Source organism: Bison bison, unplaced genomic scaffold, assembly GCF_000754665.1.
Source record: "Bison bison bison isolate TAMUID 2011002044 unplaced genomic scaffold, Bison_UMD1.0 scf7180017864289, whole genome shotgun sequence".
NCBI lineage: Eukaryota > Metazoa > Chordata > Mammalia > Artiodactyla > Bovidae > Bison > Bison bison.
The window spans coordinates 6,973,977-6,986,025 of NW_011494861.1; the positions used below are offsets into that span (position 1 = coordinate 6,973,977).

At 57.4% G+C, this 12,049-nt stretch overlaps 3 protein-coding genes across 5 annotated transcripts in view; 1 reads left to right on the forward strand and 2 right to left on the reverse strand.

The window, feature by feature from the left end:
* ZBTB48 (zinc finger and BTB domain containing 48) overlaps nucleotides 1–2,049 on the reverse strand; it is an 8,373-nt gene extending 6,324 nt beyond the window's left edge. The window contains exons 1-2 of one of the 3 annotated variants that reach the window (XR_826115.1): nucleotides 1,981–2,049; nucleotides 691–1,387 (exon numbers count right to left, since the gene is read on the reverse strand). Coding sequence is in view for 1 of the 3 variants with exons in the window: in XM_010849946.1 (XP_010848248.1) it covers nucleotides 691–1,380 (690 nt within the window). In the remaining 2 variants the exon portion in view is untranslated. Of the gene's footprint in view, nucleotides 1–690 lie in introns of all 3 variants that reach the window. The other 2 variants (XR_826116.1, XM_010849946.1) reach the window with 2 other exon arrangements.
* A 208-nt stretch (nucleotides 2,050–2,257) lies between these two features.
* On the reverse strand, nucleotides 2,258–10,435 carry LOC104995893 (taste receptor type 1 member 1). The gene is made up of 6 exons (XM_010849947.1): nucleotides 10,220–10,435; nucleotides 8,358–8,664; nucleotides 5,872–6,633; nucleotides 5,212–5,424; nucleotides 4,795–4,915; nucleotides 2,258–3,465 (listed from the first exon to the last, which is right to left on the reverse strand). The coding sequence occupies exons 1-6, from the start codon at nucleotides 10,408–10,410 to the stop codon at nucleotides 2,534–2,536; spliced, it is 2,526 nt and encodes an 841-aa protein (XP_010848249.1). The 5' UTR covers nucleotides 10,411–10,435; the 3' UTR covers nucleotides 2,258–2,533.
* Nucleotides 10,436–11,367: 932 nt separating this feature from the next.
* The window catches only part of NOL9 (nucleolar protein 9), an 18,474-nt gene continuing 17,792 nt past the window's right edge, over nucleotides 11,368–12,049 (forward strand). The window contains exon 1 of the mRNA XM_010849948.1: nucleotides 11,368–11,739. Within this exon, the coding sequence (XP_010848250.1) occupies nucleotides 11,368–11,739 (372 nt within the window). The remainder of the gene's footprint in view (nucleotides 11,740–12,049) is intronic.

The following is a 12,049-nucleotide window of genomic DNA, read 5'->3' on the forward strand; positions in this document are numbered from 1 at the left end:
CACTAGAGCAGAAGAGGCAGCAGGAGGGGGCAAGGTCACCAAACTGAATCAGCAGTGGTTCTGGGGATGGGTCTACAGGGTGGCTAGCTCCATCTGGTTTCATCTCAAGTCCCAACCCAGGCCTGCCACCGGAAGCATCCGTTCCTTCATCAGTGCCTGTTCCCTTCAAAGTCCCAGGGCAGCAGCAACATCCCAATCCCAGGTTTGAGAGCAGGAGCTCTGTATGTGGGTAACTGGAGGTCCACCTGGATTTCACTTCCCTGGGGAAACACCTAATGCCGCCCACGTCGGCCCCAAGAAGCTGCCAACCACAGACACAACTGGCAGGAAGGTCAGCCTGAGGCTGTGGGATGGAGCTGGCTTCCTGCATTAGGAGACATCACGTCCGACTCTGCAACCCCACGGACTGTACCTCGTCAGGCTCCTCTGTTCATGAGATTTCCCAGGCAAGAATACTGGAGTGGGTTACCATTTCCTTCTCCAGGGGATCTTTCTGATCCAGGGATTGAACCCGCATCTCCTGCCTTGACAGGCAGATTCTTTACCACTGCGCCACCTGGGAAGCCCTATATTTGGAAAAACCCTGTTCTAAACCCACAAAACAGACTGTACCTTTGGGTCCAGATTACCCCTGAAAAGTATCAGTCCCTTCTCCCCATCTCCCCTTCTCCAACACCCTGAGCCCAGTACCTCATTAGTCCCGCCCTGCAGCTGGACACCTTCAGCTTCGAAGGGCCTTGGGGGCACTTTGCAATCCTCAGGCTCCTTGTCCCCAGGGGGACAGAGCTTCAGGGCCTGCTTGAGTTTCCCACGGAGAAAGGACGGGCTCTCACTCTGAGCAGGGAGGCCAAGCCGGGGCCTCTGGGGGCTGAGACTACCGCTTAGCTCCGGATCCCTGGGGATTTGACCCAGAGTCCTTGAAACTTCCTCCTTCTCCACACCCGCAGACTCCTTGAGGTGGCTGTTCACATCCCGGGGGGCAGATTTCCCAAGCCCACTCTGGCCACTTGGTGGCTGTCCCACCGAGGCTTTGGGCTTGAAGCTCTGGCACAACTCCACAGCCTCTGGCACTCGCAACTCCCTGGCTGCCAGGAGCACCTGATCCCGGTTCCCGGAGGTGAGGGCGAGGTGGCCGGTGTAGAAAAAATCCAGCAGGAGGCCAAAGATCTCGGCAAAGCCCGCAGGGAGGACAACACTGCCCCCTGAGCCATCCCCGTAGAGGCTCTGGAAGAAGTGGCTGCAGCAGGCAAGAACACTCCAGTGTGCCTTGAACACCAGGCCCCCCACATCCAGGGTGGCATCGCAGTACTGGCCCCTCTCCCGCTGCTTGTTGAGTTCCTGCAGAACCCTCACGCTGTGCTGGACGAAGGAGCCGTCCATGGTCCCTCTGAAGGGAAGAAACACGGCAGTGACACTGACCAGTCCAACCCAGAGGCAGCAAGAGAAAGCCCCTGGAGCTGAGACCAGGGTAGAGGGAGACAGACTCTATTCTTTCACGTTTATTACAACCAGGACTTAGTTCAAGGTTAGAAGGTGCAAGCTGAGGCGGGAAGAGACTGAGAGCCTCCCTGGGGGCGGGGTCCAAGCAAACAGGCCATATCGGGGGTGGGCAGAGAGTGTGGGTGACGGGGGTGCTGGAGGACTAGGTGGGGACACAGTCGGGAAAGGGTGCTGGTGGGAGGAAATCAAAAGTTTGGGAAAAGAGGCGCTAAATCAGCGCGAACCTATCAGCCTGGCACAGCGAGAGGACCGGAGGCAGGGGAGGACAGCGGCTGCAGACAGGTGAGAGGAACCCACGCCGCGCCCACACGTCTCGAGCAGCCTGGCGGAAGGCGGCTGCGGTCACACTCCATCAGCAGTCACGGCGGCCCACAGAGCCCCCTCCCTCGTCCCTTGCCCCTCGACCTCCTCACCCTGGCCCATGCTCCCTACGCCTACCCCTCCAGCCCCGAGCCAGATAGCCCCCACAACCCCACTGACCAACTCCCCCGGCCGTACGTGCCCGGCGAAAGTGCAGAGACGCCGCCGTCGCCTCCGCCGGACGTGACGTCAGGGCGCGCCGGCCTGGGCGGGACGCCTCGGGGGCGCAGGCCTTTACCTCCGAATCCGGCCCCTGGAGGCGGTACCACATAGATAGCAGCCAATGGGATGGAGAGAGAGGCGGAACCAGTCCAGTTCCCCCCGCCCCCTGGCATTGGGACCGCCTCCCTGGGTTGCCTAGCAACGCCAAGCGGGCCATTCGGTCTTGCCCTGCTGGGAGTCCCGAGGTTTCGCCTGCGGTTAGCCGGGCCGCACAGCGCCCTGAGGCTTGAAGAGGCAGCGCTCTACCGTCGCCCTAGAGAGGAAGCGCAACGAAGACACACATTTCATCTTTTTATTGGCAGCCGGCGCAGCCCGGACTGAGCCCTCCCGTGGGCTTACACTTCGCACGCCAAGGCTGAGGAGCCTCCCGGACACTCAGGTCCTGGACGCCCCCGTTCCACCTTCGCCCCTGAGTCCGCCCCGCCAGGCTTGACCACGCCCGATCCAGTGGTCAGGTGGAACCACAGCGCCTGGTGTAGTCCTGGATGGAGGCCTGGAAGTGCTCGGTGCTGTTGAGGTCCGGGCGGTACAGAATCACGTAGCACTTGGGAAGGAAATAACCGCTGAAGCCTCCACTCAAGCTGCTCAGCATGGCCAGCGCGTTGACCGCGGGCAGATACTTGCCCTGATAGACAATGGCCATGGTGAAGAAGGCGATCCAGGACACGAAGTTGAGGAGCAGGCTGAAGGTGACACATTTGGCCTCATTGTAGTTCTCTGGCAGGTCCTTGCCCAGGTAGCTGCAGGCAAAGGTGCTGATCGAGAGGAGGCCATTGTACGTAACAGCCAGCATGAAGCCCAGTGAGTTAGCCTCTGTGCAGCCAAGCACCACCAGTTGAGGGAAGTGCTTGTATTCCCTGGTCGGCAGTGGGGTCCACACTGCAAGCCAAATTAGGCAGATAAGCAGCTGGATTGTTGAGCTGATCATCACAAACAGGCCAGCACCACGGTTTTGGACCCATGCACGGAAGAAGGTGGGTAACCTGGCAGAAAACTTGAAGATGAAGACAAGTTGGAAGGAGCGGACCGTCAGGCAGGACAGGAAGATGGCAAAACCGAGGGAAAAGAGGCCTTGGCGCAGTAAGCACGTGGGCAGTGTGGGCTCCCCAAAGAAGCCATAGAGGCCCCAAGTCCCCCCTGCCAAGGAGCCCAGCATGAAGAAGCACAGTCGGCCTCCAGCTGACCTCACCACGGGGGTGTCTAGGTGCCAGGCAAACAGGCCAGCAGTCCCAGCCACCACCAGCAGCAGCAGCGTATTAGCTGCCAGCAGTACCAAAGAGACTGGCTCGTGCCACGTCAAAAACACCACAGTGCGTGGGAAACAAGTCTGGCTTCTCTCAGGTGCCCACTCTTCTTTCCCACAAGGCCGGCATCTATAGGGATCTGGAAGAGAAGGTGGAGAGGGTTCCTGAGAGCCAGGTGAGGACAGCAGGAAAGGGAGGCTGTACAACCCTTGTATTGGAAAAGCCCCTGATGCTGGGAAGGATTGAGGTCAGGAGGAAAAGGGGGCAACAGAAGGTGAGATATTGGATGGCATCATCGACTCAATGGACGTGGTGGTGGTGGATTAGTTGCTAAGTCATGTCCAGCTGTTGCAACCTCTTGGACTGCAGCCTGCCAGGCTCCTCGAATCCATGAGTTTGACCAACTCCGAAAGACAGAGGAAGGTAAGGACAGGGAAGCTTGGCGTGCTACAGTCCACAGGGTCACGAAGAGTCAGACACAACTTAGTGACTGCACAACAACAACAACAACAACCCTGCAAGGTGCTGGTGGGGCTGTAGCACAGCAGCTGGGCTCTGCCAGGCCCAGCAAGATGAGGGTAGCCCTGAATGAGAGCCCCCAGGCCATGTGTTTCCTTAATATGCCTGTGTGAACTACAGATCATGGAGACATTTGGGTCAGTTCTGTGACTCCTGATCCCAGAAGAAGTTGGCAAGCCAAGAGGTCATAGAGAGGGCCTTACCCTATAGCTCCGCCCGCACCACCCTGAGGCTGTGATCCAGGGCAAGCAGCCAGCCCCAAAGGAAGGGCATTTTCATCTCTCCCAGGGCTCTCTCCCTAGCCAAATCCACCTTCTTGAGCTGCACTCTGTGGTTTCTCTGAGTTGAGTTGATTCCCTCAGTATGGAAGAGATGCATTCCCACTGCCACCAAGATGGTAAAAAGAAGGCATGTGGCCCCTGGAGTCCAGCTCTGGGCTGAGCCCCTTAGCTACCTCTGTCTGCCCTCTGCCCTTGACCTTGCATCGCAGGATGGAAGAACTTTTTGTCCTGCCACAGACATGCTAGTGTCTGCATTCAAGCCAAGCTGTTCAAGGCAGTGGGTGTCACTGATATGGTCAATAAATGGGATTTCATACAGATAAAATGGGAAGAAAAAAGAAAAAAAAGGACAATATGGGAGGGTACAAAGGGAATGAAACTCACATCTGTTTGGATAAAGATGCTGAGTTTAGGATAAAATTGTCTCTCTAGGTGCTGGTTTGGAGCTCTCTTAAAAAGAACACAGCTAGATATGAGGCCTTCAACTGCTTCTTTCTGCTTGATGAGAACTTACGTCTGGTGGAAGGTGTCCTCCAAACTGTCCCTAACTGGCAGGAAAGTGACCAGGACCCTGGCTCTGCACACATGTGGCCCAAGGGAGGCACTTCCATTTGTTCTACAGACCCTAGGAGTGCTGGTGGTTCACCCACTCATCACTGGTCACTCACCACTCTTATTGAGGAAAGTCCCGGCCTCACAGGGCACACACTCAAAGCAGCAATGGTGGAAACCTGTGATCACTCTCTGGTGGCCTTCAGGACAGTCCCTGGAACACACAGACGTAGGCACCTGCAAGAAGCCATGGTGTTCTGCAGCCACGTGGAGATGCTCATGTCAAGGGACCGTCACACATGGGATGGAAAACGGGGTCTCTGGGCATCTGCCCTCACAGCTCACTCCCAGAGCAGACGGCTTGGTCATGTGAACCAGCAGCAACTGGGCATCTGTCTTTCTGAGCCCTGGGAGCTTCCCTGGCAGGGCAGCCTGGTACCTGGGATCCAACCTCATGTTCTGTGTGAGCTGTCAGCACTGCCCCCAGGCTGCCCATCAGGCAGTCACTTGGTGAGTGACCACGTCCCTGTTACCTGGTTGTCGTTTCCATGCCACCGGATTTTGGTCGTATTTATGTCCAGCAACACTGAAAATGGAGAGGAGGAGCCGATGACCCTGAAGGTCCAGTTGGGGCCGCTCCAGTCCCAGGTGATTATGTCATAGTTGCTGAGGGTATTGCCATCGTCATTAAATGTCACAGCGTCTTTGTGTAAACGGAACTTCACCTTGCGGATCTGCTCCAGAAGCTGAAACAAACGGGGATAACGGAGCTGGTGCCAATGACACTGGCTGCTCCTCCTGCGTCCTTCCAGACCCAGATGGCCCAGGAAGCAAGTGCATGGGGCCTTGCTGAGCTTCTACCTGGGGCATTTCAGCCTGCCTGGAAGTTCTGGTCCCTTCCTCAGCCCACCTCCCCTCCTAGAAGGCCCCTTGACCCTCCTAACCAGCCTCCTGAGTGAGAGAAGTCTCTAAGAAGGCAGCCCTTTCCAGAGCTTTCAAGCCCTGGATCCCAGGCCTGGTGGGTGGGTAGAGCCACAGCTCAGAGAAAACCAAAGGGAGCCTCAGAGAAGGGATCAGCCTCTAGCGGTCACCCTTTGCCCCCCACCCCCAGCATTTAGGGTAGCTGAAGAGTAACCACACTGCCTGCCTTAGGAAGGCAGACAGTGGGTGCCAGTGGCCGGTAAGTGCCTTACCTGCCAGGGATAGACCCGGCCCCTCGAACAAGCTCCAGAGGAGCAGCCCAGGAGCTGGTGGAGGCCATGGGCCACAGCGTAGACAGCCTGGTATGCGTTGTAGGCAGAGCTCATGGAGAACTCTGCTAGCGTGGGCATTGCCTGTGCCGTGAAAGCCCAGCATTCTGTACACAGCTGGTTGCTGTTGCACCAGGAGCCCTGGGGGCAAGGCCTGAGAACTCCTTTGTCGGCCTGGACATAGGCCTCTTCAAACTCCTTCAGGCCAGGGACATGCCTGTGCGGGATGGCCACGCCCAGCACTGTGCCGATGCCCTGGATCCCAGGCACACTGTTGATGTGACTAGAGATGGCCCAGTCTTCTGTGGCGATCCACACCTTGGCAGTCAGTTTGGCCAGCACCACGGATTCAAAGAACACCCTGGCCAGCTGTTTGCCGGAGTAAACCACTACAACGGTGGTCCTGGCTTGGACCAGGCAGCGTATCATGCTCTGCATCCGCTCATCGCCCGGTCGGGCAGAAAAAGGCACAATGTCCCTAAAGGCAATACAGATGCCCTGCCGGGTGACCTGGTACTCCAGCTCCTGTATCCCTACCTCCCCGTAGTCACCTTCGCCACCCACGATGGAGATCCAGACCCACCCGAACCTCTGCAGCAGCAGCACCAAGATGTCCACCTGGTGCTTATCACTAGAGATGGTGCGCAGAAAAGAGGGGTAGAGCCGCCTCGCGTTGAGCACCATGCTGCTGGCTCCGTAGCTGACCTGTGGAGTTCAAGTTCAGTGGCATCAGCCTCGACTGAGGGCCCCCCAGGGCCAGCCCTGTTCTTGGTGCAGGGACATAGGAGTGGGAGGGGAGGGAGAAGGGGGAATGGAGATGAGGTCCTGGCCGGGGGTCTCAAGCAGAGCACTGCTAAGTTACCCATGGATAAGGGGGCAGGTCCCCAGAGAGAATTCTGGGAGAGGAAGGAGACTCTGGCCTGTGGACAAAGTGAATGCAACCTGCAAGCAGGGAGTGAAATAGTATATGTGTGGGGCCCTCCAGGGACTTCCACTCAGCTGGAAAGCTGGAGGGCAGATCCAGGAAGGAGAGCATGAGCCTGTGTATTCTGTCAGGGCAGGAAGCCTTAGCCCCTACTTAGCCCCTACTCAGCCTAGCTGAGGTGCTAGGGCTTTACCCCAAGGCCACAGGGAGCCCCTCAGGGTTTAGGCAGCGAAGTGACATCAAACTTGTAGGAGTGTATCTCTGATCAATGAAGAACCTGTTTAGAAAAGGCTCAAGGCCAGAGTCAGAACCCCAAGGAACTGATGGAATCATCTAGATGGGAGAGGATTGCAGTCAGTTAAAGCTGGGGCAGTGGCCATAGGGAAGGGATGGACCTGGCAGTGGTTAGAGGGCCCCATGGCAGAAGCCGTGGTGATGGGCTAGACGTGGAAGCAGAGAAGGGAATGCAGCGGGCACTGGCTTCCTTGGAGACAGTCACTCTGCCAGACAGGCTGGGGAGGGGATGTAGGAAGACAAGAGGCTTTTGTTATGAGGTAGGTAAGTTCATTTGGGGCCCTGGTGGCTCCATTAAGTGGAGGCACTGGGTGAGGCTCTGGAGACAAAGCTGGTTCTCAGGAGTGGAGATGGAAGGTGGAGATGGGAATTCAGCCAGGGCCTTTTGCTTTCCTGAGAAGGGGAGGGGTGTGTCCTAGACAGTCACCTCCTTCTTGGGGGGAATGGAGCGGGGCACAGAATTCCCTAAAGGAAACCAAGAAGGAAGTGGCACAAGGGAAAAGGGGGAGGTCATAAATGCTGGGGGAAAGTGTCAAAATGGTCAGATGGGTTGGAGACCTAGTGGCCCTCCACCAGTCCTTCTCAGCAAGACCTTGCTGGTTCTGCCTTGGGGTGGTCACTTGACCCATCTCCAACCCCTACCCAACCTGCAGTCATCACCTTCAAGCACTGCTCAAAGGACAGAGCCCAAGGCCATGGAGGGAGGAGTAAATGCAAAGAGAGAAGCAAGCAGGAATGGAGAGGCTGCAGAGAAGTCTCCTTGGAAGGGGAGGTCAGCCAGGCTGAGGAGAAGTGCCCGGAGGATGGAGGGGGACAGGGCAAGTGTGTCAGCAGAGGAGGAGGCCCTGGAGAGGCTGATGAGCAGAGGAGGGGAGGGCACCACACAGCTGAGCCTGAGCCTGGAGGAACGGACGGGAGGAGGAGGATGGGGTAGATGTGAAGCCTGTGGGGTGATGGGACAGCAGGAGGAGAGAGACGAGCAGAGGTTTCCAAGGAGAAAGGACTTTCCGGTGAGCACAGAAGCAGGGAGATCTCGGAAGCAGCACTTAGAGAAGAAGGAACTCCAGATGAGTGACTCAAGAGCAGTGACTGCCCAGGAGGTCCTGAAGTCCAGACTCACCTTGGGCACAGCAGCTCCTGCACACCCACCCCAGCCCACGCTGGACTCACCAGGAGGGGAGATGAGTGAACTGTTAGGGCTCCAGCTTACCAGGGGCACCAGGAAGGGGCTCAGCAGGGCTGCAGTGGTAAGAGCGTGCTTGGTGATGTCAGGCCCGATCACCGCCACCATCGCAGGGGAAAAGTGGGCAGGGTCTCCCTGGATCTCCACATAGTGCCTCCCCAATGTGCTCAGTATGCTTAGCGTGGCGTACATGTTCGCTGAGTCTGAGCACACATCGTACAGCTCGTAACCCAGGGTGACATTGGGTAGCAGGGTAGTGGAGTTGTTTATCTCCTCGATGCTGAACCGCATGGCCTGGAAGAGGTGATAGCCATGGCCGTTGAAGCTGTTGGACCTGTAGGGAAAGCCAGGCTGAGAGCTAAGAACCTCTGGTCTCCTGGAACCCTAGGCTTGGGGGTAGAAAGGAACCTCTGAGGTCATCTGTGCAGCCCCTACAACCATGACCTCAACATGGGTCCTGGACCACACACACAGTTCTGCTGACAGGCCTTGGGAGAGGTAGGGGGCAAACTGGTAAAGTATACATACCATGCCCCCCCCAAAGCATATTAGGATCAAAGGGCTCCCAAGTCCTGTAGCAGAGATATCTGCTATATTAGGGTTCTCCAAAGAAACAGAACCAAGATGAGACACATATGTATACATCTAGCTAGCTAGCTAGCCAGCTATATATACACAGAGAGAGAGGGAGCGCAAACAAAAGAGAGGACTATCTTTTCCTCGGGATCTCCATCTTTTCTCTTAAGACCTTCAACTGATTAGGTGAGGCCCAACTACACTATGGAGAGCATCTGCTTTATTGATTTAAATGTTAACCACGGCTAAAACGTTAACCACATCACAGCAACATCTAGACTGGTGTTTAATCAGCACCTGGACCACAGGGCCTAGCCAAGTTAACACATGAAATTAACCACAGTACACGCTTATACCCGGTTAACTAGTACCTTTCACTGGGACACTCGTGATTGTGGTGGGGGCCTGTGTTCCTCATGGCCTCTCTGGGAAACACAGACACGGGCACACTAGGGCCGTGACTCAGCTCTGCTTGAGCAGTGTGCCAGCCTGCTCCATTTCCCAGCCTCCCTGCCTCTTGGGAGGCTCCCCCATCATTCCTACCACTTCTGTCCTTGAGTCACTGGAAGGAAGCGTAGTACCTCCTGCCCGCGACAGCCCTTCAGTCACCTGAACCTGGTTTTTCATGTATCTCCTCCTCCCTCAAATTTCCTCTTCCCAGGCTCCCAACTGTAGCTCTTTGGGCCAGTCCTCCCACGCCAGGCTTTCTAGAATCTTCCTCCCAGGCTGGCTGTCAGGTATGCTACATTTTGGGCCACTGAGCCATGAGACATCCTCGAGCTGACCGAATCTAATACTATTCCCTTTATAAGAAAAGCAGTTGCTTTTTTTTTTTTTTCTACCTAGACTGTCCACTTCAGGAAGGCACCAACCAAAGTCATTCAGGCTACTGAAGCATCTTCTGCTATATGTCCCCACTTCTCTCCCCCTGGAGAACCATACTTGCCATCTGAGAGACTAAGGAGTGTGAACTGGGGAGGATTGGGGTAGGATAGGAGATGGAAGAGGGAAAGGTGCCCTTGCTTAACCTTTGCTCTCTAGTTACATTACAAAGCCAGGAAACAACTGACCTGGAATTATAATACAAAGGACGCTTAACAGCCAGGACAAAAGAATGTGTTAAAAGTGCCAGGGAAAGGCTAGCCAGCCCTTAAAGGTGGTGGCTTGGCTGTGGGTTGGGTAGGGATTGGAGGCAGTCCAGATGGTCACTCCAGAGATAGAACCCACAAGGTCTTGCAGAGGCAGGCTGGCAGAGGACCTGTAGGCACAGGCTCCCCCCACGTGACAGTTCTACTGACGTCCCCCCCACTCACCTGTCACAGAAAGTCACCGTGGGTCTTCCTCTCGCCTCTGGAAGGGCACTGTGGAGAGGGAACATGCCTGCAAGCAGGTAATCCCCAGGGAGGCTGAAGTCGGGGGAGGACGGGGTGTTGTGGCAGCTGAAAGCCCAACAGCAGGAGAGGGAGAGCTGCAGGCCGACCAGGCGCACCCCCCAGAGTGACATGCTGGCCAGACAGCCCCGCGCCTGGCATGGCCACGCCACGCCCTGTGACCAGGTTGGGCCGTTTAAACAGAATGGTCAGCAGTTGCCCAGATGCTTCCCAGTCTCATGCCTATGAAAGGGGGCGGGCTTAGAGCCCAGTTGTAGGGCTCTTTGCCTCTGCCTTCCGGGCCTGCGGTCCTCCTCAGGAACTGGGCAGGGTAAAGGCACAGGTGCAAAGCAGGTGGCACCCACTGACCCTTCCTCTGGACGGTTGTGGGTTCTGTCCTTGCTCTGGTGCCTGTGGCATCACCTGGTTCAGAACGGGATTTGAGGGGGGTCAGCTTCTTTGGGGAGGGACTTGAGGAACAGAGTGTGAAAGGTTGCTCTCAGCGAGCTGCAGGTTTTAGAACCGTTTACCTGGGCCTCAGTTTACCGAACGAGACAAGGCTTTGAGTTATACTTGTGACCCACTCCAATCCTCAGTCTCCTGAAATTGAAATTCTGAGTAAATCGTCCCCATTTCGCCTCCTTAAACACAGTCGGTCCCTTCAGCTCAAAGACAAATGCATGCAAACAGAGGGTATGCAAATAGACAGGTTTTGTTTAAAACGTCAATCCTGGAGCTTTTTCAGTCGCGGGGAGCGGAGCGGGGAGGGGTCGGGAAAATCCTAGCTGGATTTCCGGAGAGGTGGCCCTGGACTTGGGGTATCTGACTTTCCCTCTCCACGCAGCCGGGGTGAGGCTTTTGCATAATGTAAATGGGGCTCTCGTTGGGACTGCCTTGCCGGGTGTCGCCCAGGCTTTCCCTAGGTTTCACCACCTCCAGCGGGCCTGAGTCACACTTGCGCCTGCGGAGGCCAGGGTGCGCCGCCAAGACTGCCGGCAGAGAGCGCCCGCACCTTCCAGACCCTTGACGGGCCGCAGGGCGGAGCGTTGGGATCTCGCGAGATTCTCGAGCGACCGGCCCCGGCAGCCAGCATGGCGGACTCCTTACTGCTGCTCAAGCGGGTTCCCTCCCGCCACACGTGGCTGCGGGCCCGCAAGGCCCGGCCCCAGCTCATCCTCAGCCGCCGGCCCCGCCGCCGGCTCCGGAACCTGCGCTGGCGCAGCCGAAGGCGGCTTCGGCGACGGCTGCTGCAGGCCCAGGCAGCCGGCGCGGACTGGCTGCAGGGCGGCTGTCTGGTGTCCGGCGACGCGGCGCTCCAGAGACTGAAGACCTCGGCTCGCAGGCGGGCCTCCAGCCCCGAGCCGGCCGAAGATCCGGTCCCGAGTGGTCCCGCGATCCTCCCCATCCCGCCGGTGCGGCCGGCTGGCTCGGGCCGCGCTGTCCTGCTGCTGCCGCTGGGGCAGGTGGGTCGCGCCGGGGGAGCCGGGCGGGCAGCGCGGGAGGGTGGGGATACAGCCCCGGGAGCTGCAGGCTGGGAGAGGCCCTTTTCCCCCTGCGGGTACTCTGTCCGCGGGTCAGTCGCATTCCTCGGGCTGTGGTGCTGGACAGAGGGTAACAAGGATCCTCCTGAGGGAATTCTAGGTCTTTGGGGCTGCCTCTGCTGCTACTGCTGCTAAGTCGCTTCAGTCGTGTCCGACTCTGTGCGACCCCATAGACAGCAGCCCACCAGGCTCCCCCGTCCCTGGGATTCTCCAGGCAAGAACACTGGAGTGG